Raw genomic sequence first — 26,081 nt, 5'->3', positions numbered from 1 at the left:
GAAATAGTTATCTATTGTTTCCGCGACTCTGGAGATATACTCCTTATTCTGGGGGGAGCAAAGTTGTCATGTTTATGCGGTTGTCAGGAACTAATCCCTTCTTGTCTATTCAGGAAAGTTAACTCCTTCCTGTTCACTCGAGAAAGTTTCTAGTGACCTCTGAGCTAGCTGGCATACCTAATTAAGTCTAACATATTCAGTAGAGACCTAGATGACCTCATTCCTACGTCTAAACCATCGTTTATGTTATTCCAATGCGCAGAGCCTATTGGGAATATAGGAACTACACTACAAAATAATTCAACGAAATAAGTGACACCTAGATAGGGCAAGCTTTTCTTCCTGTGGGTACCTAGATAGGGCTAAAGAAAATAATGCTTCAACCAAAGGAGCAGAAAAGCTTGATGTGCAAACTGGACCACAACATAAATGACTGAGAAACACCAATAGCAATGTTTGCAAATAGTTCTGAATATATATTGTGCACAATTGCTGTTGCAATGAGGGTGATTAAGGAGAATAACACATCCTGTGATGGCATGAAGTCTTCCACGTGACATTAAGCCAATTGTAATATTTGACCAAGCACACATAGCTGTTGAGCCACTGGCTGTGAAACTATCAGGCCCTGAATGGGCCAAGACAGATTCTATAGGAGGAAAACCTGGTGATAGCATTCACATATCTCTGGATGGAACAGAAGAATCCTTTCCACCACTAGTTCCAATGATGATGGATGGAATGTCTGATCTAAGCCAAGGATCGGTCTCTAGAAGAGTGAGACAGAAGTAAACGACCACCTTTGCACCAGAGGAGTTTGTGCAGGAAGGCTGCCTGACTGTGGGCACGTGTCTACCATGTCTTTTTTTATTTTGTTTCTCAGTACTTTAGAGCAAAATGGCTCACATTGAATCGGCAGGCACAAAGATACAGAACCAAAGTCTTGTTTGCACCCAAATATGAGAGGCGTAGTTTGGAGTAGTAACTCTGGGGAAGATGGAGAAGTGCAATGATGTATGGCTATTCTGCAGAAGGGGTACTGAAAGTGACGTTAGGGTATTATGGACCGCAGGGCTAAGTGTGGTGTTAGGCCTTACAGGGCCCTTTGACCTTTGCTGATTTTTTCCCACAGATTGCTGGTGCACAACTTGGTTTTGCAATGCCCCTGTTAGACCATCTGGATGTGGCAGGCAGTGAAGGCATCTAATCAAACACTTGACTGATAAGTCACTTGTGTAGGAAGGTGGATACCTGACTATGGTTACCCCAGATTTTTTTGCCTTGTGTTTAGCTGGTTTTCGACTTAGTTGGCCTGGGATCCTGCTAATCAGGGGCCCAGGCTATCTGCTCTCTCTGTAAAATGGACTCCATATACCCTAGGTACATAACTAATTGGATATTGAGTCACCTTATCAGCCTCTGTATAGGGTACTGTAGGTACCCAGGGCATAGGTGCAACCAAGGCCTACCAGGGGCTGCAGCATATCTTTTGCCACCCCTGGCTGGCCATCCAAACTGACAATTGGCCGATCACTCAGCTGGGGCAAGGTCGTGTAATCACCCCTTTGTGGAAAAGTAAATTTTGCCATGTTATATGTGCCTACGTGTTCCCCATCTTATGCTATATGTGCATGATCGATATGCATGTATTCCCCTCTGATCGATTAAAGACGCAATTACAGTTGTGTCCATCTCTAGTATGCCAGTTTCCAGTCATCATGAAAACAACGAATATCAGGCCTATGTAAACCTACGTTGCCATATTTCACAGTGTGCACGTTAATTCATTGAATTGTCCCCGTTTCTAGGCCTCAAAAGGGCCCGGATTCAGATTCAGCTCCAGTCTTCTGAACCCTCTCCGAGGAGCGATACAGCCCCCACCTGCATCCCTGACCCTTAGCTTACTTCATGCCTCGCAGTGCCCGGCCCGGCCTGGCTCTGCCTCCCAGTCTGCCAAGAGTATGTTATGCTTCCAGTTATCAGTCCAGCCCTCCTTCTCTGCATTCCTAAGCTACTGAATCGCATCAATAGTTTCCGTCATGGTCTAGCCTTTCTGTCTCCATGTAAGGGAAATACTGTATTAATATTCATAGAATATTCCTCGCACACACAATACATGTAGAATTATGCACGCATCAGTCCTAATGTCTAGTAGCCTTTGCCCTGATAACTTTTGGATTCTATCAATATGTACTCTAAACACCAGATACCAGATATGCCTTGGGTACATGTCGCTCTGACACTCCAGACTTTAGTCTCCTCTTCTAGCGCAGAAGTCATAGCCCCCAGTTCTCCCATGTAACACGTCATTGCCCGTTTGCGCGCACCACTAGGTTAGAGGTCCCAGCTGCTCAGGTAGCCCCCTCCATGTTTCCGCCTCATTTATGACACTTCTGTTACGTTTACATCACATGTCTATGTCTACGCCCTGTACACGCCTTCTTGTTACATCATTTTGCCCTTATCTTTCGCGACTGCTACGAGTCACGCCTACTGCTACGCCTACTGTATTGAATGTAATGCAATTGTTTTGATATATATATATTGTGCACTGTTACAAAAAGTTACCCAGTTTTCCCTTGTCCCTTCCCGTGCAGCTGCCGTCCCGTGCTTCCAGGCTGTTCTGTCCTTTTCTCTTATGCCTGATTAAAGCCTGAAGACTCAAGATACCTCGAATCCTGACTCTTATTTATTGAGCTACCTGTTTTATTGCTTATACTGAAAAATAGTACCGGTAATTAATTATTTATTTACCACATAATGGCGCCCGAATAGGGACTTGCCCTTTCCCCACGCGCCGGAGAAGCCACGCAGGCCCCCTGATCCTCTGCAGCCGTGACGGAACCATACCGTGCACGTGCAGATATTTCTGCTTCAAGTATCCCTCAGGCCCACGGAGGAGACGGAGGTTGCGGTCCAGCATCCAGACGAGGCGGTGAGGAACGCGGCGAGTCCCGACCAGAGCCCAAGCCGAGAGTCCAAGGTCCGAGGTATCCGGAGGCCCACCTGTAACTGAAGTCCGAAGTTCGTAGTCCGTCGTCGTAGCAGTCCAGTCCAGTCCGAGGCCTTCCGTTCTTGCTGCCCGGTGAGTACCGTTGCTGGGGTAGTATCTAGACAGGGTCAATTAATTTGTCTCTGGTCCGTGGGTTTGGGTACACAGATCCAACACGAAGTGTCCACCTAGGTGGATGCGGGTCCTGACGTGTCTCTTTATGGGACCGGTAATTTCGTGCTGTTTTAGCAGTGCATCTAGTCATTCCAGTAAGTTCTGTTCTCAAGAAATTCAAGTGTTCTTTCCGAACCGTTATTTTAAATGTTATTTCATGTGTCTTCAATGTCGTGGTATGAGTGATTTGTTTTTCCAGTTATTATTGTGTTTACCGTGTATTGTATTGTGTCCAGACTTCAGCCTAAACTATGCCTCTATTCTCGAAGTTACGTCAGTTAAAAACCAGAAAGGGATTGTTAGAGGAAGCAGTTCCTGTCCCGCCGAGGGACAGTTCAGGTCATTTTATGTATCATAAGCATGGCTTAAGTGCCATATTATATCTAGACTTATGGGTGGAGTACACCAAGGAATTAGAAGAGAAATATAGATGGCCTGTATCAGGTACGTGGGATGCCGAGTGCATCATGCGAGTAGAAGAAGCATTATGGAAAAAGAAATCCAGACAGTCCCAGAAAGATGCCATCGAGTTATGGCGCAAAGAATCTCACAGAAGAACGGAAAAAGAAATCAGAAAGACAGAATTAAGTAGGGAATCCTCCGAAAGAGCCCAAGAAAGGGAATTAATCGAAGTAGGTGAACGAGTTAAAGCCGAACAGTCAGACAAACAGAGAAATGCCCTTATTAAGGGTATGTATCCTCTTCTTGCCGAGGGCTTGCCGAAAGCAACCCCGGAAGCACCATGTAATTTTCCGCCGCCATTAGTTCCGATTAAGTTACGTCACAAACCAACCGCAGCTGATATTTTTCTCTCGTCCTATTTGGACGACACAGTCCCAGAATATGCAAATCCTGTTCCGCCAGCTCCCGTAAATAATGTAATTCCTGTTCCTCCAGCCACCGGGGCACCGGTTACAGCACCTGTTACGGCACCCCCGGTCCAGCCTACAGTACATGTACCCGCTACATCAGTCACTCTCCCAGCACGTACAGTACCCGTTGACGATTCTAGTCTAGGGGCCACGGGGGGGAAGTCCTCCTGGAACCCCGCCTCAACCCAGACGTATCACGCTACTCGAGCTACATGCACGAGCGTTACAGCGTTCGCCCAAACTTCAGTCAGTCGCCGATATCAAGCGAGCCCTTACCGAATGCCGTTATGATCCAGTCCCAGGCAATGATGATATGGTCCTGTATTCATTGCGTGTAAGACGGGTGACCGAATATTTGGACACCCTACCGAATATGAAAGGTTATCTAGACAGAATATATCGTTTCATCCGTACAGGAGCAGATCCAGGAAGTATTGGCGAGGCCATGGCTCAAAGAAAAGTTGAGATTCAGCTCATGCTTTTAAAATTTCTAATTAATTGTTTAATAAGAGAACAAGATTATCCGGATAAAGATCCGGAAGAAATGAAAGTCCTGACCAGGTGGAGTGACCATATAGCCGAGGGAAGACACAAGACACAGAACTGTATAGAGAGTATGTACAAGAAAATCCGTAGGGAAATAATAAAGATACACGAGAAACGAGAAGCAGCACGAGTAACCGAGAAAGAAGACAACTCTTCTACTGAAGAGGTAGACGACGAGAATCCCTCCAGGATAGCGTATGTAGGTAGTACTAGACTTCCCGACCGACATTCACGCCTATATCACAAGAAAGTTTTCCCTCCTCCAGCACCAGAACAAGGTTCTCTTGAGCAAGTATTTCAAGCTACCGATCACATTCTGAAATCACGAATCGGTTATAGTGAACTGAGTACAATGCATGAACAAGAACTAGCTCGATCAGCAGTCCGAGGACTACTGATTCTACCACTTTTCCAGACGAAATAGTGGCACAAATGTTTCTGAAACTGCCCCCAGCCGAGCAGCGACTGGTGGGTATGTATATGATCCAGCACCTCATTACATTGTATGAGGGACAGCATTCTGATCCAGGTCCGTTACATGATGTTCTGAACGAGTTACTCCAGTATAGATGGAGAGGTCTAGGTACTGATTTAATTAGTATCATTCTAGAACAGCGCCACAAATATCGAACGTTTCTGAATCCGCATTTTGTTCATGTCTCACCTCCAGAAAGTAAATCATTTTACATAGATAGACAACATCCGTTACGAGAAGTACACCCAGTTAGGACAACGGGTGGTGATCTAGAACGAGTATTTGTTTACACCCCTATCACAAAGATGGAACTCTTAGAGATGAAAAAGTTAATTCCCTGTCACGACAAAGATCCAGCAGGGTTCCACCGAGAATTAAAAGACATGCTCCGTATGGGAGAATACACGTATCCTGATATTATTAAAATGTTAAAGGTCCTGTTGCCCGCAGGGGTATATGAAAAACTCAAGGAAAAAGAATGGGAGGTGGGAGAGAAAAAGATAGATTGGACAGCTCTAGAAGCTGAAGACAATTCACGAGTACCAGGTACCGGTCTTGGGGGTAAAGTTAAAGAATTGCCCGAGTTATTGATCCAGGTTTTGCCAAGATTACTAGCCACGAAAAAGGAAGATTGGGATGCAATCTCAGCTTGTAAACAGAAACAGGAGGAAGACACTAGTGATTTTTATTCTAGATTTGAAAAATGTTTTATTATTAATAGTGGTCTGAAAACGAGTAGTGAATCGTACCCTCATCTTTTTGTTACCAAACTAGTCGAGAATTCAAGTCCACAAGTTAAAAATCGAGTTTTGAAAGTCGAAAGTAGTTGGCAAGCTAATACTCCGTCACAAATGCTCCAGATGCTCCAGTATCACCAGAATAGAATCAGGGAAGAGCAAGAACACGAAAGGAGACGTATGAAAGACACGAAAATGAAAGTATTAGTTGCACAATCTGTTCCACAAGACAGTCAGAAGAGGGGTCCGAATCAAGCCAGTCATCCTGCAGCTCCCGTTAAAGGGACCTGCAATTACTGTAAACAGCCAGGTCATTTTATAAACGAGTGTGCAGTTCTGAAACACAACATAGCTACTGGTAAGACTAAAGAAAGACCACGTCCGCCTAGACAAGAACAAGTTTCACAGACTTCTCAGTCACCCCAGAATACACAACAGACAGTTCCAGCATCGCAGCCTATCGCTGCAACACAGCATGTTACACAGCAGATGTACCAGTATGCACAGACAGAATATCCAGATTATCAGCCATATTCATGAAACAGCCTAGAGAGGGAGGTAGGCTTGCCTCTCATCGAGATACCTGTAGATCAAGAGGGTCCCTATGTACACAGTCAAGTATTAGGGAAAGACAGAAAGTTTTTGATTGATACAGGGGCAAGTAGGACTACTATCAGTCATGACGAGGTTCCAGGGGCTCCGCTCTCAGGCTCTAAAAATGTTTCCCTTGGATTTTCAGGAAAGCCGATTGTTAATGAAATTTCGAAACCAGTTTCTCTAGAAGTTGGTCCATTGTCCCGAACTACTGATTTGTTACTCACGAAATCATGTCCAGAAAATTTGTTAGGCATTAGGACACTAAAAGAATTAGGAGCGGTAATTTGCTGCTCCCCAGAAGGGGTCCGATTGTTCCTGAGAGACTTTAAAGGTCATTATGTATTACGTGATTTTGATCCAAGATTATTGAATGTACCACAGCATTTATGGGCGCAAGGTCCAATTGATGTAGGTTGTATGCATATCACACCCCATCGTGTGACTCTCAAGCAAGGTATAGTTTTGCCACGAATCAGACAGTACAGATTGCCACCTGAGGCTGTAGCAGCCTTATCCAAAATTATTGACGAGCTCATTGCTCAAGGAGTGGTTGTAGAAACTGACTCCAATGTATGTAATTCTCCTATCATTCCGGTCTTGAAACGTACTGATCCAAATGCACCTCCAGTATATCGATTAGTGATTGACCTTCGAGAGCTTAATAAATGTATCATACCTCAGTATCCAGTAGTCCCAGATATTTCTTCCCTATTGACAGCCATTGATTCTGAAGCTACATTCTTCACAGTTATCGATCTCAAGAACGCATTTTTCAGTGTCCCCATTCATCCAGACAGCCAGTACCTTTTCGGTTTTTGTTTAAATGGAAGGAGCTATAAATTCACACGAGCTCCTCAAGGTTTCACAGAAAGTCCCAGTATTTACAGTCAAGCACTTAAGAGACAACTAGACAATATTCACATGCCATCTGACACTGCCCTGCTCCAGTATGTCGATGATCTACTGATCACGGCCCGTTCTGAACGTGACTGCGAGCGAGCGTCACTTACAGTTCTGTATTTTCTGGCCGAGCAGGGGCACAAGGTGTCCCCTTCCAAATTACAATTCTGTGTCCAGCAAGTGGTATACTTAGGACACTTACTGTCCAAGTGGGGTAGGCAGTTGACACCAGACCGTATCCAGTTAATAGCGAGTCTTCCACAGCCCAAGACACAGAAGGAGGTACGAGCTTTTATCGGCCTCACTTCTTACTGCAGACAATGGATTCCTCAGTATGCATTTCTAGCCAAGCCACTGATACAGTTAACGACACAGGAGGCAGCCGTATCGACTGTCCTCCCTTGGACCCAGGAACATACACTTGTATTCAATGAATTAAAGAAAGCCTTATGTCAAGCACCTGTTCTAGCGACACCCAACTACAGTAAGCCTTTTACACTTTTTGTTACAGAACGTGATGGTACTGCATTATCTGTTCTCACACAAGATCAAGCAGGACAGTACAAGCACTGTGCTTATTTCTCGAGCACATTAGATCCAGTAGCCCAGGCTCTGCCTGCGTGCCTCAAGTCAGTTGCAGCCACAACTCTAGCTATCAGACAAAGTGATTCCATAGTGTTAGGACACTCCCTGACAGTACAAGTTCCACACTCCGTGGAAGTTCTTTTAAACCGAACACAGACTCAGCACTTGACAATTGCACGTTTAACAGGTTATGAACTGACACTGTTCCAGCCACACATAGAAATCAGACGCTGCAATATTCTAAATCCAGCCACACTGTTACCGTCAGTTACTTCAAATCCGGCCACACATGACTGTGTGGAAGTTGTCAACACTATGACAAAGCCAAGACAAGACCTGACAGACATTGCATTACCTAACCCCGACCTGACACTTTATGTGGATGGTTCATGTATGAGAACAAGTACAGGAGAACTAGTAGCCGCGTATGCAGTGACTACTGAAACCGAAGTTATAGAAACACATCGTATTGACACCCTGTCTGCTCAAGCAGCAGAGCTAGTCGCTCTGACCCAAGCCTGCATACGTGCCAAGAACCTGAAAGTAAACATATATACAGATTCACGTTACGCATTCGGAGTCGTACACGACTTTGGAGTGCTCTGGCAGGAGAGAGGTTTCATGACTTCTCATGGAACCAAGATTCAGCATGGTCTCCTCATTCAAGCTCTGTTAGATGCAATACATTTACCGACAGCTATCGCTATCATGAAGTGCAAGGCACATACGAAAGTTACTGACATCATTTCCCAAGGTAACGATCTAGCAGATCGAACAGCCAAGCTTACAGCTCAGGCTTCAGACATTCTAGTTAACACGACACAGACACTCACTCCAGATCCGACTACTTGTATGACAGTTAAGGACCCTACACAAGATGTCATAGACATACAGTTACATGCTACTCCCGAAGAAATCAAGAAATGGTCCGAACAAGGAGGGGTCCAGACAGATCAAGGGTGGTTGACGAAGGGAAAAGCCACATGGTTTCTCCCCGACTCTATGGTTCAAGTCATTATTAATACCGCACATAGTCCAGCACATCTAGGAGAGAAAGCTATGTTAGACAGTATTCAGAACCTTTGGTTCAACAAACACTTACGAGCTGCAGCCAAGCAGAAAGTCCGTACCTGTATGATATGTTGTCAGTTCAATCCAGGTAAAAGTGTCCCGGTGGAACAAGGTGGATTCCAACCCCCTGACCACCCTTTTGAAGTCCTCCAGATGGATTATATTCAGATGGAGCGATGTCAAGGTTTTAAGTATGTCCTCGTAGTTGTATGCGCTTTGTCCAGGTGGACAGAAGCATATCCAGTTCCAGATTACACAGCCGCGACCACTGCCAGGCAGTTGGTTCGTGAATTCTTTCCCCGCTATGGACTCCCTAGGGTCGTGTATTCAGATAACGGCCAGCCATTCTCATCTGAGCTCATGAAACATGTTTCCCTTCTGTTAGGGTACCAGTGGAAGTTCCATTGTGTGCGCCATCCTGAAGCAGCCGGTCTCGTAGAGAGACATAATCAGACTCTGAAAATCCGCATTGCTAAAATTTGTAGAGAAAAAGGTGTAGACTGGCTAGTTGCCCTGCCAGTTGCTTTATTTTTTATGAGGATGGTTGCACATTCCATACTGGAGTAGTGTGGCTCACTGGTTAGAGGCAGAAGACCCGAGAGCAGAAGTCGTCCCGGGACCAGGGTTCGATTCCCGACGCGGCAGGGTCGTGGACCTTGGTCAGCGGACTCGATAATTCTTGCTTCGGTGCTTACTCTAATCAGGGATCACACTCGGCAACTCTGGGCATTAGCTTGCCTAATCTCCACAACGGCCCCACCAATTCTGGGGATGCCTGGCTCCACCTTGGGGACTCCCAGCAGGGACCATCCCACAGGGAAATCCAGGACGGGTTCCCCAGAGTTATACAGCGCCGGGACGCCCCGTTGCTGGGGCAGCTGTGCGCTTTACAAGTATACTACATTTACATTTACATTTACATTTACATTCCAGATCAGGTCTGTCCCCGTATGAGGTCGTATTCGGCCGCCCCCCAAACATGTGGGGTACACCTAGACCCCGCAGTATTACCGATGTTTCCAGTAATATGCTGACAGATTACCTAGCTTCCTTGATGTCTGCCCTACACTCTTGTCGTTCACAGGTTGCCGCCGCATTTCCAGACAACACCGAGGTGAAACCGCATGAAGTCATTCCAGGCGACCTGGTGTTGGTGCGGAATTTTGATCGTTCAAGTCCGCTGGAGCCCCGCTGGAAGGAGCCCCGCCTCGTTTTACTAACAACAAGGACCGCAGTAAAGCTCGAGGGGAGAAAAGGATGGGTCCACCTGACCCACATAAAGAAATTCCATGGACTACCAGAAAAGACTTTTGCTAAGGACTGCCTCATTCCAAAAGACTGCCTAAAAACAGACTCTGAACTTGACTCTGAACTCAAAATTCCCTTGTTAGAGAAAACTCCGCAACAGGAGTATAAACAGAAACTCCGGTCTAGTAAAATAAGTCAGCCAGTTTAATTGTCTAAGTCCCTCTCGGGTGAAACGGTTAGACAGGTCCCTGACATGTATGAGATAGACCCCCATAGTGAGAGAGTTAGTCAAAACTCTATAAGATGTATCATTGTTCTAAGTTTTTTATTATTTTTAAGTCTTATGGTTACCTGCACAAGTTATGCTTTACATTTATGTTTTCCAGTTTCACATGTACATATGTTTTCTAATAATACAGTAGAGCACACATTTAGTGATCTGCCTCCTCACGAGCTATCCTATCGTCTTGCTATGCGAAATAATACATTCATCCGGATGTTGCATTATTCACACCAGACCAGCAATGCCACTAATTGTTGGGTGTGTGGTCGACTCCCCCCTTTCCAGACTCCGAAGGGAGTTCTGCCACTCTTTCCTTATCCGTTTTCACATAATGGTTCGTGTGGAGCATGGTCCACGTTAACATCATCCTCAAATGATATGTCCCTTCTGAATAGAACATGTTTTCCAGACAAGCAAGGTCTCTCCCATAGAACAGGGTTAGATCTAGAAAATGAAGTATATGATTTAGGTAATTATTCTTCGAATTTCATGGTCCTGAATGTTCAGTCTGATACTACTCCAGATTTACCTGCCATTTCAGTACTACCAGTCAAAGGCGAATTATGTGTCAGAAAGAATGGTTCCGCACATGTGGGACATAGTGATTGTACTACTACTATCGAGTATAGTGACAGTGGGAAATCTATTTTCAAAGCCTCACGTCATTCTTATTTTGTTTGTGGTCAGACCGCATATGTTCGTCTGCCCCTCGATTGGGATGGAACATATTATATTGCCTTCCTACTGCCACCAGTTTTTCTAGCCCCATCTGATTATCACAGAAACACACATCTAGTACACGTCAGACATAGAAGGGAGATCGAGTCCCCAATTGTCGATCAAACTGAAACTACTCTAGAACAATATCAAGACTTCAATAAAGGTTTCTTCTTCTTTATAGGACCTATCCAGAATAGTAAGCTAATACGTAGGTTAACCAGAACCCTTGAAGCAGTAGTGAATGAGACTACTTCCGCTCTAGGTAACTTAACCGAAGAGCAATCTGCTATGAGATTTGTCGTGCTCCAAAATCGTCTCGTTCTTGATGTCATACTGGCCGATAGAGGAGGAGCATGTAGAGTCATCGGATCTAGTTGCTGCATTTTCATTCCTAATAACGCGCCGTCTGTTTATTCAGCTATAACCAGACTTCATAAAATTGCCCATCAGTTACACCAGAATCCAGGCACCTGGACATGGTCCGGTTGGCTCTGGAGTATCATATCTGCTTGGGGATGGAAAGTATTGTCATTCCTAGGTGTAGCAGTAATGATCATATTCAGTTGCTGCCTCTGTATACAATGTGGCCCTGCGATTTGCGGCATGTGTGCTACCTCTTGTATCCCCAGTCCTAAGTCCCGTTCCAAGACAATTCGAGACGAACAAATGATGCTATATGAAATGATAGATGGTATCATGAATATTGATGTTTCCTGATGGAAACGTAGGGCACAAGGAGGGAATGTGGAAAAGTAAATTTTGCCATGTTATATGTGCCTACGTGTTCCCCATCTTATGCTATATGTGCATGATCGATATGCATGTATTCCCCTCTGATCGATTAAAGACGCAATTACAGTTGTGTCCATCTCTAGTATGCCAGTTTCCAGTCATCATGAAAACAACGAATATCAGGCCTATGTAAACCTACGTTGCCATATTTCACAGTGTGCACGTTAATTCATTGAATTGTCCCCGTTTCTAGGCCTCAAAAGGGCCCGGATTCAGATTCAGCTCCAGTCTTCTGAACCCTCTCCGAGGAGCGATACAGCCCCCACCTGCATCCCTGACCCTTAGCTTACTTCATGCCTCGCAGTGCCCGGCCCGGCCTGGCTCTGCCTCCCAGTCTGCCAAGAGTATGTTATGCTTCCAGTTATCAGTCCAGCCCTCCTTCTCTGCATTCCTAAGCTACTGAATCGCATCAATAGTTTCCGTCATGGTCTAGCCTTTCTGTCTCCATGTAAGGGAAATACTGTATTAATATTCATAGAATATTCCTCGCACACACAATACATGTAGAATTATGCACGCATCAGTCCTAATGTCTAGTAGCCTTTGCCCTGATAACTTTTGGATTCTATCAATATGTACTCTAAACACCAGATACCAGATATGCCTTGGGTACATGTCGCTCTGACACTCCAGACTTTAGTCTCCTCTTCTAGCGCAGAAGTCATAGCAGCCAGTTCTCCCATGTAACACGTCATTGCCCGTTTGCGCGCACCACTAGGTTAGAGGTCCCAGCTGCTCAGGTAGCCCCCTCCATGTTTCCGCCTCATTTATGACACTTCTGTTACGTTTACATCACATGTCTATGTCTACGCCCTGTACACGCCTTCTTGTTACATCATTTTGCCCTTATCTTTCGCGACTGCTACGAGTCACGCCTACTGCTACGCCTACTGTATTGAATGTAATGCAATTGTTTTGATATATATATATTGTGCACTGTTACAAAAAGTTACCCAGTTTTCCCTTGTCCCTTCCCGTGCAGCTGCCGTCCCGTGCTTCCAGGCTGTTCTGTCCTTTTCTCTTATGCCTGATTAAAGCCTGAAGACTCAAGATACCTCGAATCCTGACTCTTATTTATTGAGCTACCTGTTTTATTGCTTATACTGAAAAATAGTACCGGTAATTAATTATTTATTTACCACATAATGGCGCCCGAATAGGGACTTGCCCTTTCCCCACGCGCCGGAGAAGCCACGCAGGCCCCCTGATCCTCTGCAGCCGTGACGGAACCATACCGTGCACGTGCAGATATTTCTGCTTCAAGTATCCCTCAGGCCCACGGAGGAGACGGAGGTTGCGGTCCAGCATCCAGACGAGGCGGTGAGGAACGCGGCGAGTCCCGACCAGAGCCCAAGCCGAGAGTCCAAGGTCCGAGGTATCCGGAGGCCCACCTGTAACTGAAGTCCGAAGTTCGTAGTCCGTCGTCGTAGCAGTCCAGTCCAGTCCGAGGCCTTCCGTTCTTGCTGCCCGGTGAGTACCGTTGCTGGGGTAGTATCTAGACAGGGTCAATTAATTTGTCTCTGGTCCGTGGGTTTGGGTACACAGATCCAACACGAAGTGTCCACCTAGGTGGATGCGGGTCCTGACGTGTCTCTTTATGGGACCGGTAAGTTTGTGCTGTTTTAGCAGTGCATCTAGTCATTCCAGTAAGTTCTGTTCTCAAGAAATTCAAGTGTTCTTTCCGAACCGTTATTTTAAATGTTATTTCATGTGTCTTCAATGTCGTGGTATGAGTGATTTGTTTTTCCAGTTATTATTGTGTTTACCGTGTATTGTATTGTGTCCAGACTTCAGCCTAAACTATGCCTCTATTCTCGAAGTTACGTCAGTTAAAAACCAGAAAGGGATTGTTAGAGGAAGCAGTTCCTGTCCCGCCGAGGGACAGTTCAGGTCATTTTATGTATCATAAGCATGGCTTAAGTGCCATATTATATCTAGACTTATGGGTGGAGTACACCAAGGAATTAGAAGAGAAATATAGATGGCCTGTATCAGGTACGTGGGATGCCGAGTGCATCATGCGAGTAGAAGAAGCATTATGGAAAAAGAAATCCAGACAGTCCCAGAAAGATGCCATCGAGTTATGGCGCAAAGAATCTCACAGAAGAACGGAAAAAGAAATCAGAAAGACAGAATTAAGTAGGGAATCCTCCGAAAGAGCCCAAGAAAGGGAATTAATCGAAGTAGGTGAACGAGTTAAAGCCGAACAGTCAGACAAACAGAGAAATGCCCTTATTAAGGGTATGTATCCTCTTCTTGCCGAGGGCTTGCCGAAAGCAACCCCGGAAGCACCATGTAATTTTCCGCCGCCATTAGTTCCGATTAAGTTACGTCACAAACCAACCGCAGCTGATATTTTTCTCTCGTCCTATTTGGACGACACAGTCCCAGAATATGCAAATCCTGTTCCGCCAGCTCCCGTAAATAATGTAATTCCTGTTCCTCCAGCCACCGGGGCACCGGTTACAGCACCTGTTACGGCACCCCCGGTCCAGCCTACAGTACATGTACCCGCTACATCAGTCACTCTCCCAGCACGTACAGTACCCGTTGACGATTCTAGTCTAGGGGCCACGGGGGGGAAGTCCTCCTGGAACCCCGCCTCAACCCAGACGTATCACGCTACTCGAGCTACATGCACGAGCGTTACAGCGTTCGCCCAAACTTCAGTCAGTCGCCGATATCAAGCGAGCCCTTACCGAATGCCGTTATGATCCAGTCCCAGGCAATGATGATATGGTCCTGTATTCATTGCGTGTAAGACGGGTGACCGAATATTTGGACACCCTACCGAATATGAAAGGTTATCTAGACAGAATATATCGTTTCATCCGTACAGGAGCAGATCCAGGAAGTATTGGCGAGGCCATGGCTCAAAGAAAAGTTGAGATTCAGCTCATGCTTTTAAAATTTCTAATTAATTGTTTAATAAGAGAACAAGATTATCCGGATAAAGATCCGGAAGAAATGAAAGTCCTGACCAGGTGGAGTGACCATATAGCCGAGGGAAGACACAAGACACAGAACTGTATAGAGAGTATGTACAAGAAAATCCGTAGGGAAATAATAAAGATACACGAGAAACGAGAAGCAGCACGAGTAACCGAGAAAGAAGACAACTCTTCTACTGAAGAGGTAGACGACGAGAATCCCTCCAGGATAGCGTATGTAGGTAGTACTAGACTTCCCGACCGACATTCACGCCTATATCACAAGAAAGTTTTCCCTCCTCCAGCACCAGAACAAGGTTCTCTTGAGCAAGTATTTCAAGCTACCGATCACATTCTGAAATCACGAATCGGTTATAGTGAACTGAGTACAATGCATGAACAAGAACTAGCTCGATCAGCAGTCCGAGGACTACTGATTCTACCACTTTTCCAGACGAAATAGTGGCACAAATGTTTCTGAAACTGCCCCCAGCCGAGCAGCGACTGGTGGGTATGTATATGATCCAGCACCTCATTACATTGTATGAGGGACAGCATTCTGATCCAGGTCCGTTACATGATGTTCTGAACGAGTTACTCCAGTATAGATGGAGAGGTCTAGGTACTGATTTAATTAGTATCATTCTAGAACAGCGCCACAAATATCGAACGTTTCTGAATCCGCATTTTGTTCATGTCTCACCTCCAGAAAGTAAATCATTTTACATAGATAGACAACATCCGTTACGAGAAGTACACCCAGTTAGGACAACGGGTGGTGATCTAGAACGAGTATTTGTTTACACCCCTATCACAAAGATGGAACTCTTAGAGATGAAAAAGTTAATTCCCTGTCACGACAAAGATCCAGCAGGGTTCCACCGAGAATTAAAAGACATGCTCCGTATGGGAGAATACACGTATCCTGATATTATTAAAATGTTAAAGGTCCTGTTGCCCGCAGGGGTATATGAAAAACTCAAGGAAAAAGAATGGGAGGTGGGAGAGAAAAAGATAGATTGGACAGCTCTAGAAGCTGAAGACAATTCACGAGTACCAGGTACCGGTCTTGGGGGTAAAGTTAAAGAATTGCCCGAGTTATTGATCCAGGTTTTGCCAAGATTACTAGCCACGAAAAAGGAAGATTGGGATGCAATCTCAGCTTGTAAACAGAAACAGGAGGAAGACACTAGTGATTTTTATTCTAGATTTGAAAAATGTTTTATTATTAATAGTGGTCTGAAAACGAGTAGTGAATCGTACCCTCATCTTTTTGTTACCAAACTAGTCGAGAATTCAAGTCCACAAGTTAAAAATCGAGTTTTGAAAGTCGAAAGTAGTTGGCAAGCTAATACTCCGTCACAAATGCTCCAGATGCTCCAGTATCACCAGAATAGAATCAGGGAAGAGCAAGAACACGAAAGGAGACGTATGAAAGACACGAAAATGAAAGTATTAGTTGCACAATCTGTTCCACAAGACAGTCAGAAGAGGGGTCCGAATCAAGCCAGTCATCCTGCAGCTCCCGTTAAAGGGACCTGCAATTACTGTAAACAGCCAGGTCATTTTATAAACGAGTGTGCAGTTCTGAAACACAACATAGCTACTGGTAAGACTAAAGAAAGACCACGTCCGCCTAGACAAGAACAAGTTTCACAGACTTCTCAGTCACCCCAGAATACACAACAGACAGTTCCAGCATCGCAGCCTATCGCTGCAACACAGCATGTTACACAGCAGATGTACCAGTATGCACAGACAGAATATCCAGATTATCAGCCATATTCATGAAACAGCCTAGAGAGGGAGGTAGGCTTGCCTCTCATCGAGATACCTGTAGATCAAGAGGGTCCCTATGTACACAGTCAAGTATTAGGGAAAGACAGAAAGTTTTTGATTGATACAGGGGCAAGTAGGACTACTATCAGTCATGACGAGGTTCCAGGGGCTCCGCTCTCAGGCTCTAAAAATGTTTCCCTTGGATTTTCAGGAAAGCCGATTGTTAATGAAATTTCGAAACCAGTTTCTCTAGAAGTTGGTCCATTGTCCCGAACTACTGATTTGTTACTCACGAAATCATGTCCAGAAAATTTGTTAGGCATTAGGACACTAAAAGAATTAGGAGCGGTAATTTGCTGCTCCCCAGAAGGGGTCCGATTGTTCCTGAGAGACTTTAAAGGTCATTATGTATTACGTGATTTTGATCCAAGATTATTGAATGTACCACAGCATTTATGGGCGCAAGGTCCAATTGATGTAGGTTGTATGCATATCACACCCCATCGTGTGACTCTCAAGCAAGGTATAGTTTTGCCACGAATCAGACAGTACAGATTGCCACCTGAGGCTGTAGCAGCCTTATCCAAAATTATTGACGAGCTCATTGCTCAAGGAGTGGTTGTAGAAACTGACTCCAATGTATGTAATTCTCCTATCATTCCGGTCTTGAAACGTACTGATCCAAATGCACCTCCAGTATATCGATTAGTGATTGACCTTCGAGAGCTTAATAAATGTATCATACCTCAGTATCCAGTAGTCCCAGATATTTCTTCCCTATTGACAGCCATTGATTCTGAAGCTACATTCTTCACAGTTATCGATCTCAAGAACGCATTTTTCAGTGTCCCCATTCATCCAGACAGCCAGTACCTTTTCGGTTTTTGTTTAAATGGAAGGAGCTATAAATTCACACGAGCTCCTCAAGGTTTCACAGAAAGTCCCAGTATTTACAGTCAAGCACTTAAGAGACAACTAGACAATATTCACATGCCATCTGACACTGCCCTGCTCCAGTATGTCGATGATCTACTGATCACGGCCCGTTCTGAACGTGACTGCGAGCGAGCGTCACTTACAGTTCTGTATTTTCTGGCCGAGCAGGGGCACAAGGTGTCCCCTTCCAAATTACAATTCTGTGTCCAGCAAGTGGTATACTTAGGACACTTACTGTCCAAGTGGGGTAGGCAGTTGACACCAGACCGTATCCAGTTAATAGCGAGTCTTCCACAGCCCAAGACACAGAAGGAGGTACGAGCTTTTATCGGCCTCACTTCTTACTGCAGACAATGGATTCCTCAGTATGCATTTCTAGCCAAGCCACTGATACAGTTAACGACACAGGAGGCAGCCGTATCGACTGTCCTCCCTTGGACCCAGGAACATACACTTGTATTCAATGAATTAAAGAAAGCCTTATGTCAAGCACCTGTTCTAGCGACACCCAACTACAGTAAGCCTTTTACACTTTTTGTTACAGAACGTGATGGTACTGCATTATCTGTTCTCACACAAGATCAAGCAGGACAGTACAAGCACTGTGCTTATTTCTCGAGCACATTAGATCCAGTAGCCCAGGCTCTGCCTGCGTGCCTCAAGTCAGTTGCAGCCACAACTCTAGCTATCAGACAAAGTGATTCCATAGTGTTAGGACACTCCCTGACAGTACAAGTTCCACACTCCGTGGAAGTTCTTTTAAACCGAACACAGACTCAGCACTTGACAATTGCACGTTTAACAGGTTATGAACTGACACTGTTCCAGCCACACATAGAAATCAGACGCTGCAATATTCTAAATCCAGCCACACTGTTACCGTCAGTTACTTCAAATCCGGCCACACATGACTGTGTGGAAGTTGTCAACACTATGACAAAGCCAAGACAAGACCTGACAGACATTGCATTACCTAACCCCGACCTGACACTTTATGTGGATGGTTCATGTATGAGAACAAGTACAGGAGAACTAGTAGCCGCGTATGCAGTGACTACTGAAACCGAAGTTATAGAAACACATCGTATTGACACCCTGTCTGCTCAAGCAGCAGAGCTAGTCGCTCTGACCCAAGCCTGCATACGTGCCAAGAACCTGAAAGTAAACATATATACAGATTCACGTTACGCATTCGGAGTCGTACACGACTTTGGAGTGCTCTGGCAGGAGAGAGGTTTCATGACTTCTCATGGAACCAAGATTCAGCATGGTCTCCTCATTCAAGCTCTGTTAGATGCAATACATTTACCGACAGCTATCGCTATCATGAAGTGCAAGGCACATACGAAAGTTACTGACATCATTTCCCAAGGTAACGATCTAGCAGATCGAACAGCCAAGCTTACAGCTCAGGCTTCAGACATTCTAGTTAACACGACACAGACACTCACTCCAGATCCGACTACTTGTATGACAGTTAAGGACCCTACACAAGATGTCATAGACATACAGTTACATGCTACTCCCGAAGAAATCAAGAAATGGTCCGAACAAGGAGGGGTCCAGACAGATCAAGGGTGGTTGACGAAGGGAAAAGCCACATGGTTTCTCCCCGACTCTATGGTTCAAGTCATTATTAATACCGCACATAGTCCAGCACATCTAGGAGAGAAAGCTATGTTAGACAGTATTCAGAACCTTTGGTTCAACAAACACTTACGAGCTGCAGCCAAGCAGAAAGTCCGTACCTGTATGATATGTTGTCAGTTCAATCCAGGTAAAAGTGTCCCGGTGGAACAAGGTGGATTCCAACCCCCTGACCACCCTTTTGAAGTCCTCCAGATGGATTATATTCAGATGGAGCGATGTCGAGGTTTTAAGTATGTCCTCGGAGTTGTATGCGCTTTGTCCAGGTGGACAGAAGCATATCCAGTTCCAGATTACACAGCCGCGACCACTGCCAGGCAGTTGGTTCGTGAATTCTTTCCCCGCTATGGACTCCCTAGGGTCGTGTATTCAGATAACGGCCAGCCATTCTCATCTGAGCTCATGAAACATGTTTCCCTTCTGTTAGGGTACCAGTGGAAGTTCCATTGTGTGCGCCATCCTGAAGCAGCCGGTCTCGTAGAGAGACATAATCAGACTCTGAAAATCCGCATTGCTAAAATTTGTAGAGAAAAAGGTGTAGACTGGCTAGTTGCCCTGCCAGTTGCTTTATTTTTTATGAGGATGGTTGCACATTCCAGATCAGGTCTGTCCCCGTATGAGGTCGTATTCGGCCGCCCCCCAAACATGTGGGGTACACCTAGACCCCGCAGTATTACCGATGTTTCCAGTAATATCCTGACAGATTACCTAGCTTCCTTGATGTCTGCCCTACACTCTTGTCGTTCACAGGTTGCCGCCGCATTTCCAGACAACACCGAGGTGAAACCGCATGAAGTCATTCCAGGCGACCTGGTGTTGGTGCGGAATTTTGATCGTTCAAGTCCGCTGGAGCCCCGCTGGAAGGAGCCCCGCCTCGTTTTACTAACAACAAGGACCGCAGTAAAGCTCGAGGGGAGAAAAGGATGGGTCCACCTGACCCACATAAAGAAATTCCATGGACTACCAGAAAAGACTTTTGCTAAGGACTGCCTCATTCCAAAAGACTGCCTAAAAACAGACTCTGAACTTGACTCTGAACTCAAAATTCCCTTGTTAGAGAAAACTCCGCAACAGGAGTATAAACAGAAACTCCGGTCTAGTAAAATAAGTCAGCCAGTTTAATTGTCTAAGTCCCTCTCGGGTGAAACGGTTAGACAGGTCCCTGACATGTATGAGATAGACCCCCATAGTGAGAGAGTTAGTCAAAACTCTATAAGATGTATCATTGTTCTAAGTTTTTTATTATTTTTAAGTCTTATGGTTACCTGCACAAGTTATGCTTTACATTTATGTTTTCCAGTTTCACATGTACATATGTTTTCTAATAATACAGTAGAGCACACATTTAGTGATCTGCCTCCTCACGAGCTATCCTATCGTCTTGCTATGCGAAATAATACATTCATCCGGATGTTGCATTATTCACACCAGACCAGCAATGCCACTAATTGTTGGGTGTGTGGTCGACTCCCCCCTTTCCAGACTCCGAAGGGAGTTCTGCCACTCTTTCCTTATCCGTTTTCACATAATGGTTCGTGTGGAGCATGGTCCACGTTAACATCATCCTCAAATGATATGTCCCTTCTGAATAGAACATGTTTTCCAGACAAGCAAGGTCTCTCCCATAGAACAGGGTTAGATCTAGAAAATGAAGTATATGATTTAGGTAATTATTCTTCGAATTTCATGGTCCTGAATGTTCAGTCTGATACTACTCCAGATTTACCTGCCATTTCAGTACTACCAGTCAAAGGCGAATTATGTGTCAGAAAGAATGGTTCCGCACATGTGGGACATAGTGATTGTACTACTACTATCGAGTATAGTGACAGTGGGAAATCTATTTTCAAAGCCTCACGTCATTCTTATTTTGTTTGTGGTCAGACTGCATATGTTCGTCTGCCCCTCGATTGGGATGGAACATATTATATTGCCTTCCTACTGCCACCAGTTTTTCTAGCCCCATCTGATTATCACAGAAACACACATCTAGTACACGTCAGACATAGAAGGGAGATCGAGTCCCCAATTGTCGATCAAACTGAAACTACTCTAGAACAATATCAAGACTTCAATAAAGGTTTCTTCTTCTTTATAGGACCTATCCAGAATAGTAAGCTAATACGTAGGTTAACCAGAACCCTTGAAGCAGTAGTGAATGAGACTACTTCCGCTCTAGGTAACTTAACCGAAGAGCAATCTGCTATGAGATTTGTCGTGCTCCAAAATCGTCTCGTTCTTGACGTCATACTGGCCGATAGAGGAGGAGCATGTAGAGTCATCGGATCTAGTTGCTGCATTTTCATTCCTAATAACGCGCCGTCTGTTTATTCAGCTATAACCAGACTTCATAAAATTGCCCATCAGTTACACCAGAATCCAGGCACCTGGACATGGTCCGGTTGGCTCTGGAGTATCATATCTGCTTGGGGATGGAAAGTATTGTCATTCCTAGGTGTAGCAGTAATGATCATATTCAGTTGCTGCCTCTGTATACAATGTGGCCCTGCGATTTGCGGCATGTGTGCTACCTCTTGTATCCCCAGTCCTAAGTCCCGTTCCAAGACAATTCGAGACGAACAAATGATGCTATATGAAATGATAGATGGTATCATGAATATTGATGTTTCCTGATGGAAACGTAGGGCACAAGGAGGGAATGTGGAAAAGTAAATTTTGCCATGTTATATGTGCCTACGTGTTCCCCATCTTATGCTATATGTGCATGATCGATATGCATGTATTCCCCTCTGATCGATTAAAGACGCAATTACAGTTGTGTCCATCTCTAGTATGCCAGTTTCCAGTCATCATGAAAACAACGAATATCAGGCCTATGTAAACCTACGTTGCCATATTTCACAGTGTGCACGTTAATTCATTGAATTGTCCCCGTTTCTAGGCCTCAAAAGGGCCCGGATTCAGATTCAGCTCCAGTCTTCTGAACCCTCTCCGAGGAGCGATACAGCCCCCACCTGCATCCCTGACCCTTAGCTTACTTCATGCCTCGCAGTGCCCGGCCCGGCCTGGCTCTGCCTCCCAGTCTGCCAAGAGTATGTTATGCTTCCAGTTATCAGTCCAGCCCTCCTTCTCTGCATTCCTAAGCTACTGAATCGCATCAATAGTTTCCGTCATGGTCTAGCCTTTCTGTCTCCATGTAAGGGAAATACTGTATTAATATTCATAGAATATTCCTCGCACACACAATACATGTAGAATTATGCACGCATCAGTCCTAATGTCTAGTAGCCTTTGCCCTGATAACTTTTGGATTCTATCAATATGTACTCTAAACACCAGATACCAGATATGCCTTGGGTACATGTCGCTCTGACACTCCAGACTTTAGTCTCCTCTTCTAGCGCAGAAGTCATAGCCCCCAGTTCTCCCTGGTAACAAGTCATTGCCCGTTTGCGCGCACCACTAGGTTAGAGGTCCCAGCTGCTCAGGTAGCCCCCTCCATGTTTCCGCCTCATTTATGACACTTCTGTTACGTTTACATCACATGTCTATGTCTACGCCCTGTACACGCCTTCTTGTTACATCATTTTGCCCTTATCTTTCGCGACTGCTACGAGTCACGCCTACTGCTACGCCTACTGTATTGAATGTAATGCAATTGTTTTGATATATATATATTGTGCACTGTTACAAAAAGTTACCCAGTTTTCCCTTGTCCCTTCCCGTGCAGCTGCCGTCCCGTGCTTCCAGGCTGTTCTGTCCTTTTCTCTTATGCCTGATTAAAGCCTGAAGACTCAAGATACCTCGAATCCTGACTCTTATTTATTGAGCTACCTGTTTTATTGCTTATACTGAAAAATAGTACCGGTAATTAATTATCTATTTACCACACCTTGCTTAGATATAGTATTCCTATATCTAACCTTATATCTGGACACATATGCACCTATAAGTCACTCCTAAGGCAGGCCTTAACAATCCGGAGGGCAGAGTGCTTGGTTTTATGTGAGATGGTGCTCTAGCATGAGCTGAGCCTGTCTGCAGCTTTAGGAACCATGTCCTTATAGCTGTTCCAGGGTATTGCCATACCATACACTCTTAAGTGCATTATAATCCTCGCGGTTATTGCTAACTTTGGTTTGGCTTTATCAAAACATGTCGTGTAAGGTGTCATACGCTTTGGAATACTACCCCCTCGCCAGTTCTGGCGACGGGGGTAGCATTCCACCCTTCTAGAGGGAGAAAACATGTTAATTCCATTAATCCCGGTTAAAGTTAACCAGAGCCTCAGCATCACAAAATGGATGCTGCTGACACAAGTCTGACCTCCTGCTGCTGGGAGCCCTTCCAGCGAGGGAGGCTTGGACAATAGGTTTCCTGTCACAGGGAGGTGCTTGCACCACCCCAGACAGGAGATAGTGGATTGGGGCAGGGAGGGCTGAATGAAACGAGACACTGCCTGGGGCACACAAGGTGTCCCATGCATAGTCCAGTTCAAACCGGTGCTGGGGCGAAACTGGACAAAGGGAAAGGGGTGTAACCACCCCCTTCCTGGGTCCCACCCATAGGAGGGACCTAGCAGGTAATCCAGCCCCTTGATTTGGAATAAAGGTAGGAGCTGTGTCCTTAGACTTTAGATAATCCTGACTGAAACTCTGATACGAAACTCTGGACCCCTCGACATCCTACTCGACGTAGAAGATTGAAGAATCTCCCTTGTGGTCAAGGAGTGACCACCTTGTGCAAACAGGCACCATCAAGCGCTCAACGGTTTGCTTTATCGTTGCTCCTGCCGGAGCTCGAACAACAGAGCCTGACAACACCCGGACTTCCAGACATCCAACAGCCCGATCCACAGCCACAGCAAAGCTGAGACCCGTGGAGGCGACGAGAGACGTGGGACCGGCCATCTTGGAAAGCCAGCAAAGTGCTTTCTGTGCAGCTCCTGAGGCACCCTCGAAGCTGTGCATTGGGGATTGAGAAGCCCCAGCCCCGAGCATCCTTTGCACCGAAGATCACCTCTCCACACTCACCGAGTGCTGCGTGGGGCCCTTTTGCATTTTCCTGCTCATGCGTCTGTCCGGTCACTTGCCCGTTGGCTAGTGGCCTCTGTGACGACGAACCTTTGAATTTTCAACGCTGGTCTGGTTGCTCCAGACTGGCCCTTGCTCCCTAGAAAAGGAGCAGCCCATCAGACCTTGCTGGTCTGATTCAGAAGCCATCTTCGATTCCTGCGTGGGTTGCATTTGCCAAAGCCTGTTGACTCCGAATCGAGATCCGACACCACCGACTGCGAGAGCCTTCGTAGGACAGTCCGTTCCCAGCTCCTGGTCGTCGTCGACAACTCCTGGTCCACGTGGCAGCGGAGACAAGCTTTCCGATATCACCTGATTGCAACCCGACATCGCCTGGTTCCTTCCTGGTTCCTTCCTGGTCACTGGCTAGTGACCCAGACTCTGTCCCCTCTGCTTTCAGGTACTCTACATCTTCGATCTACCCTTGGATCCAACCGGACTCTTCTCTCCTGGTCGCCTGCAGCATCTTTTCTCCAAGGCTCCATAGAACTCCACGAATAACCCCGACACACTTTGACACCTATGCACCCGCTTCCTGTGGGTGAGGTAACGCGAGTACTGCGGTGCTCCTGTAGAGATTTACATCCCTAGTGTCCTAGTTTTAAGTGGTTAAGTTCTAGTCCAGTCGGAAGACTTCCAAATCTGCAACTTTCTAACTTTACGCACCCATTGACTTCTATTGGTGCATGCGTGTGTATTTAGACACTGCACCCGCATCCTGTGGGCCTCCCACGTCCTAACTGCTGTTAGTCCAGTGTAGCCCCAGCGATTTCCAAAGCCCTAGGCCTTACCATTGTTCGTGACGTGGTTCTAATACCACTATATTAGTATATGGTTTTACGGGCCACCAGGGCCTATCCATAATTGTGCAACTTTTGTATGTCATATTAAGTTACTTGTTATACGCTTGTGCTCCTGTGCTCATAAAGAGTTAAGGGGATCTATTTAGAAATAAATACATATATATTTTGAATATATAACCTGTGTGGTGTCCTTTCATTTGGTATTAAAAGGTTTGCATATGGTAAAACAGCTGGCTTCACATGCCCTCTTGAGTTTAGCCTAAGACTGCTTTTGTCCCTGCTACCACTAGGATAGCTGGTCTATAAGGTTGACTTTACAACCATCACCATAAGGGTTGTTTGGACTGGTGCAAGGTGCTCACTAGAATAGTGAACATCATATACCAGGCCAACTTCTCACAACTTGGGGGTTATAAAGAAAGAAGGGAACTTGTCTACTGCTTCATCGCGGCAAAATGTTGTTGGACAACAAGGAAGAGTGGATCTCACAGGTATCTTGACAGTTACACAAATGAACCTTTTCAGCACAGTATTGTAAAGAAATTCTACACTTCTTCATAATGATGATTGGAGTCACCGTCTTTGCAGTTCTACCTGCAGACACTGGAACAACAGATTGAAACAGGATGGACCAAAAGAAACATTTACAATGGAAAGAACAGAGAGCTTGCCAGCAAGGGTAAGACATGGGCACATGGAGAGCTCCAATGGTTGAGCATATCAGTATCTTCCTTTAAGTGGCAAGTGATATCCAACTTAAAATATGAATATTAAAACTAAGGATAGATGAAAAATACCCAAACAAAATATATTACATTTTGCCTTACCTTCACGAGTGGTCCATTTATCTCAGGTAAATCGACCATCTTCCGGTTATCTAGCATTCTTAGCTCATACGACTGACCTTGGAAAAGAACAAAGGTGCTTCATATAAATCGTTTTTCAGGAAATGGCATAC

The 26,081-nt window shown here is 45.4% G+C and overlaps 1 protein-coding gene across 3 annotated transcripts in view; it reads right to left on the bottom strand.

Annotated features, from left to right (window-relative positions):
* The window catches only part of UBP1 (upstream binding protein 1), a 550,328-nt gene that overhangs the window by 304,825 nt on the left and 219,422 nt on the right, over positions 1-26,081 (bottom strand). For all 3 annotated transcript variants that reach the window (XM_078688332.1, XM_078688330.1, XM_078688331.1), the window contains one exon: positions 25,951-26,027. In XM_078688332.1, the coding sequence (XP_078544458.1) occupies positions 25,951-26,007 (57 nt within the window). In that variant the 5' untranslated portion in view covers positions 26,008-26,027. The remainder of the gene's footprint in view (positions 1-25,950; positions 26,028-26,081) is intronic.

Source organism: Lissotriton helveticus, chromosome 4_1 (genome assembly GCF_964261635.1).
Source record: "Lissotriton helveticus chromosome 4_1, aLisHel1.1, whole genome shotgun sequence".
Taxonomy (NCBI): Eukaryota; Metazoa; Chordata; class Amphibia; order Caudata; family Salamandridae; genus Lissotriton; species Lissotriton helveticus.
The sequence above is the reverse complement of the archived record's forward strand: the minus strand, read 5'-3'. Positions and strand labels throughout refer to the sequence as shown.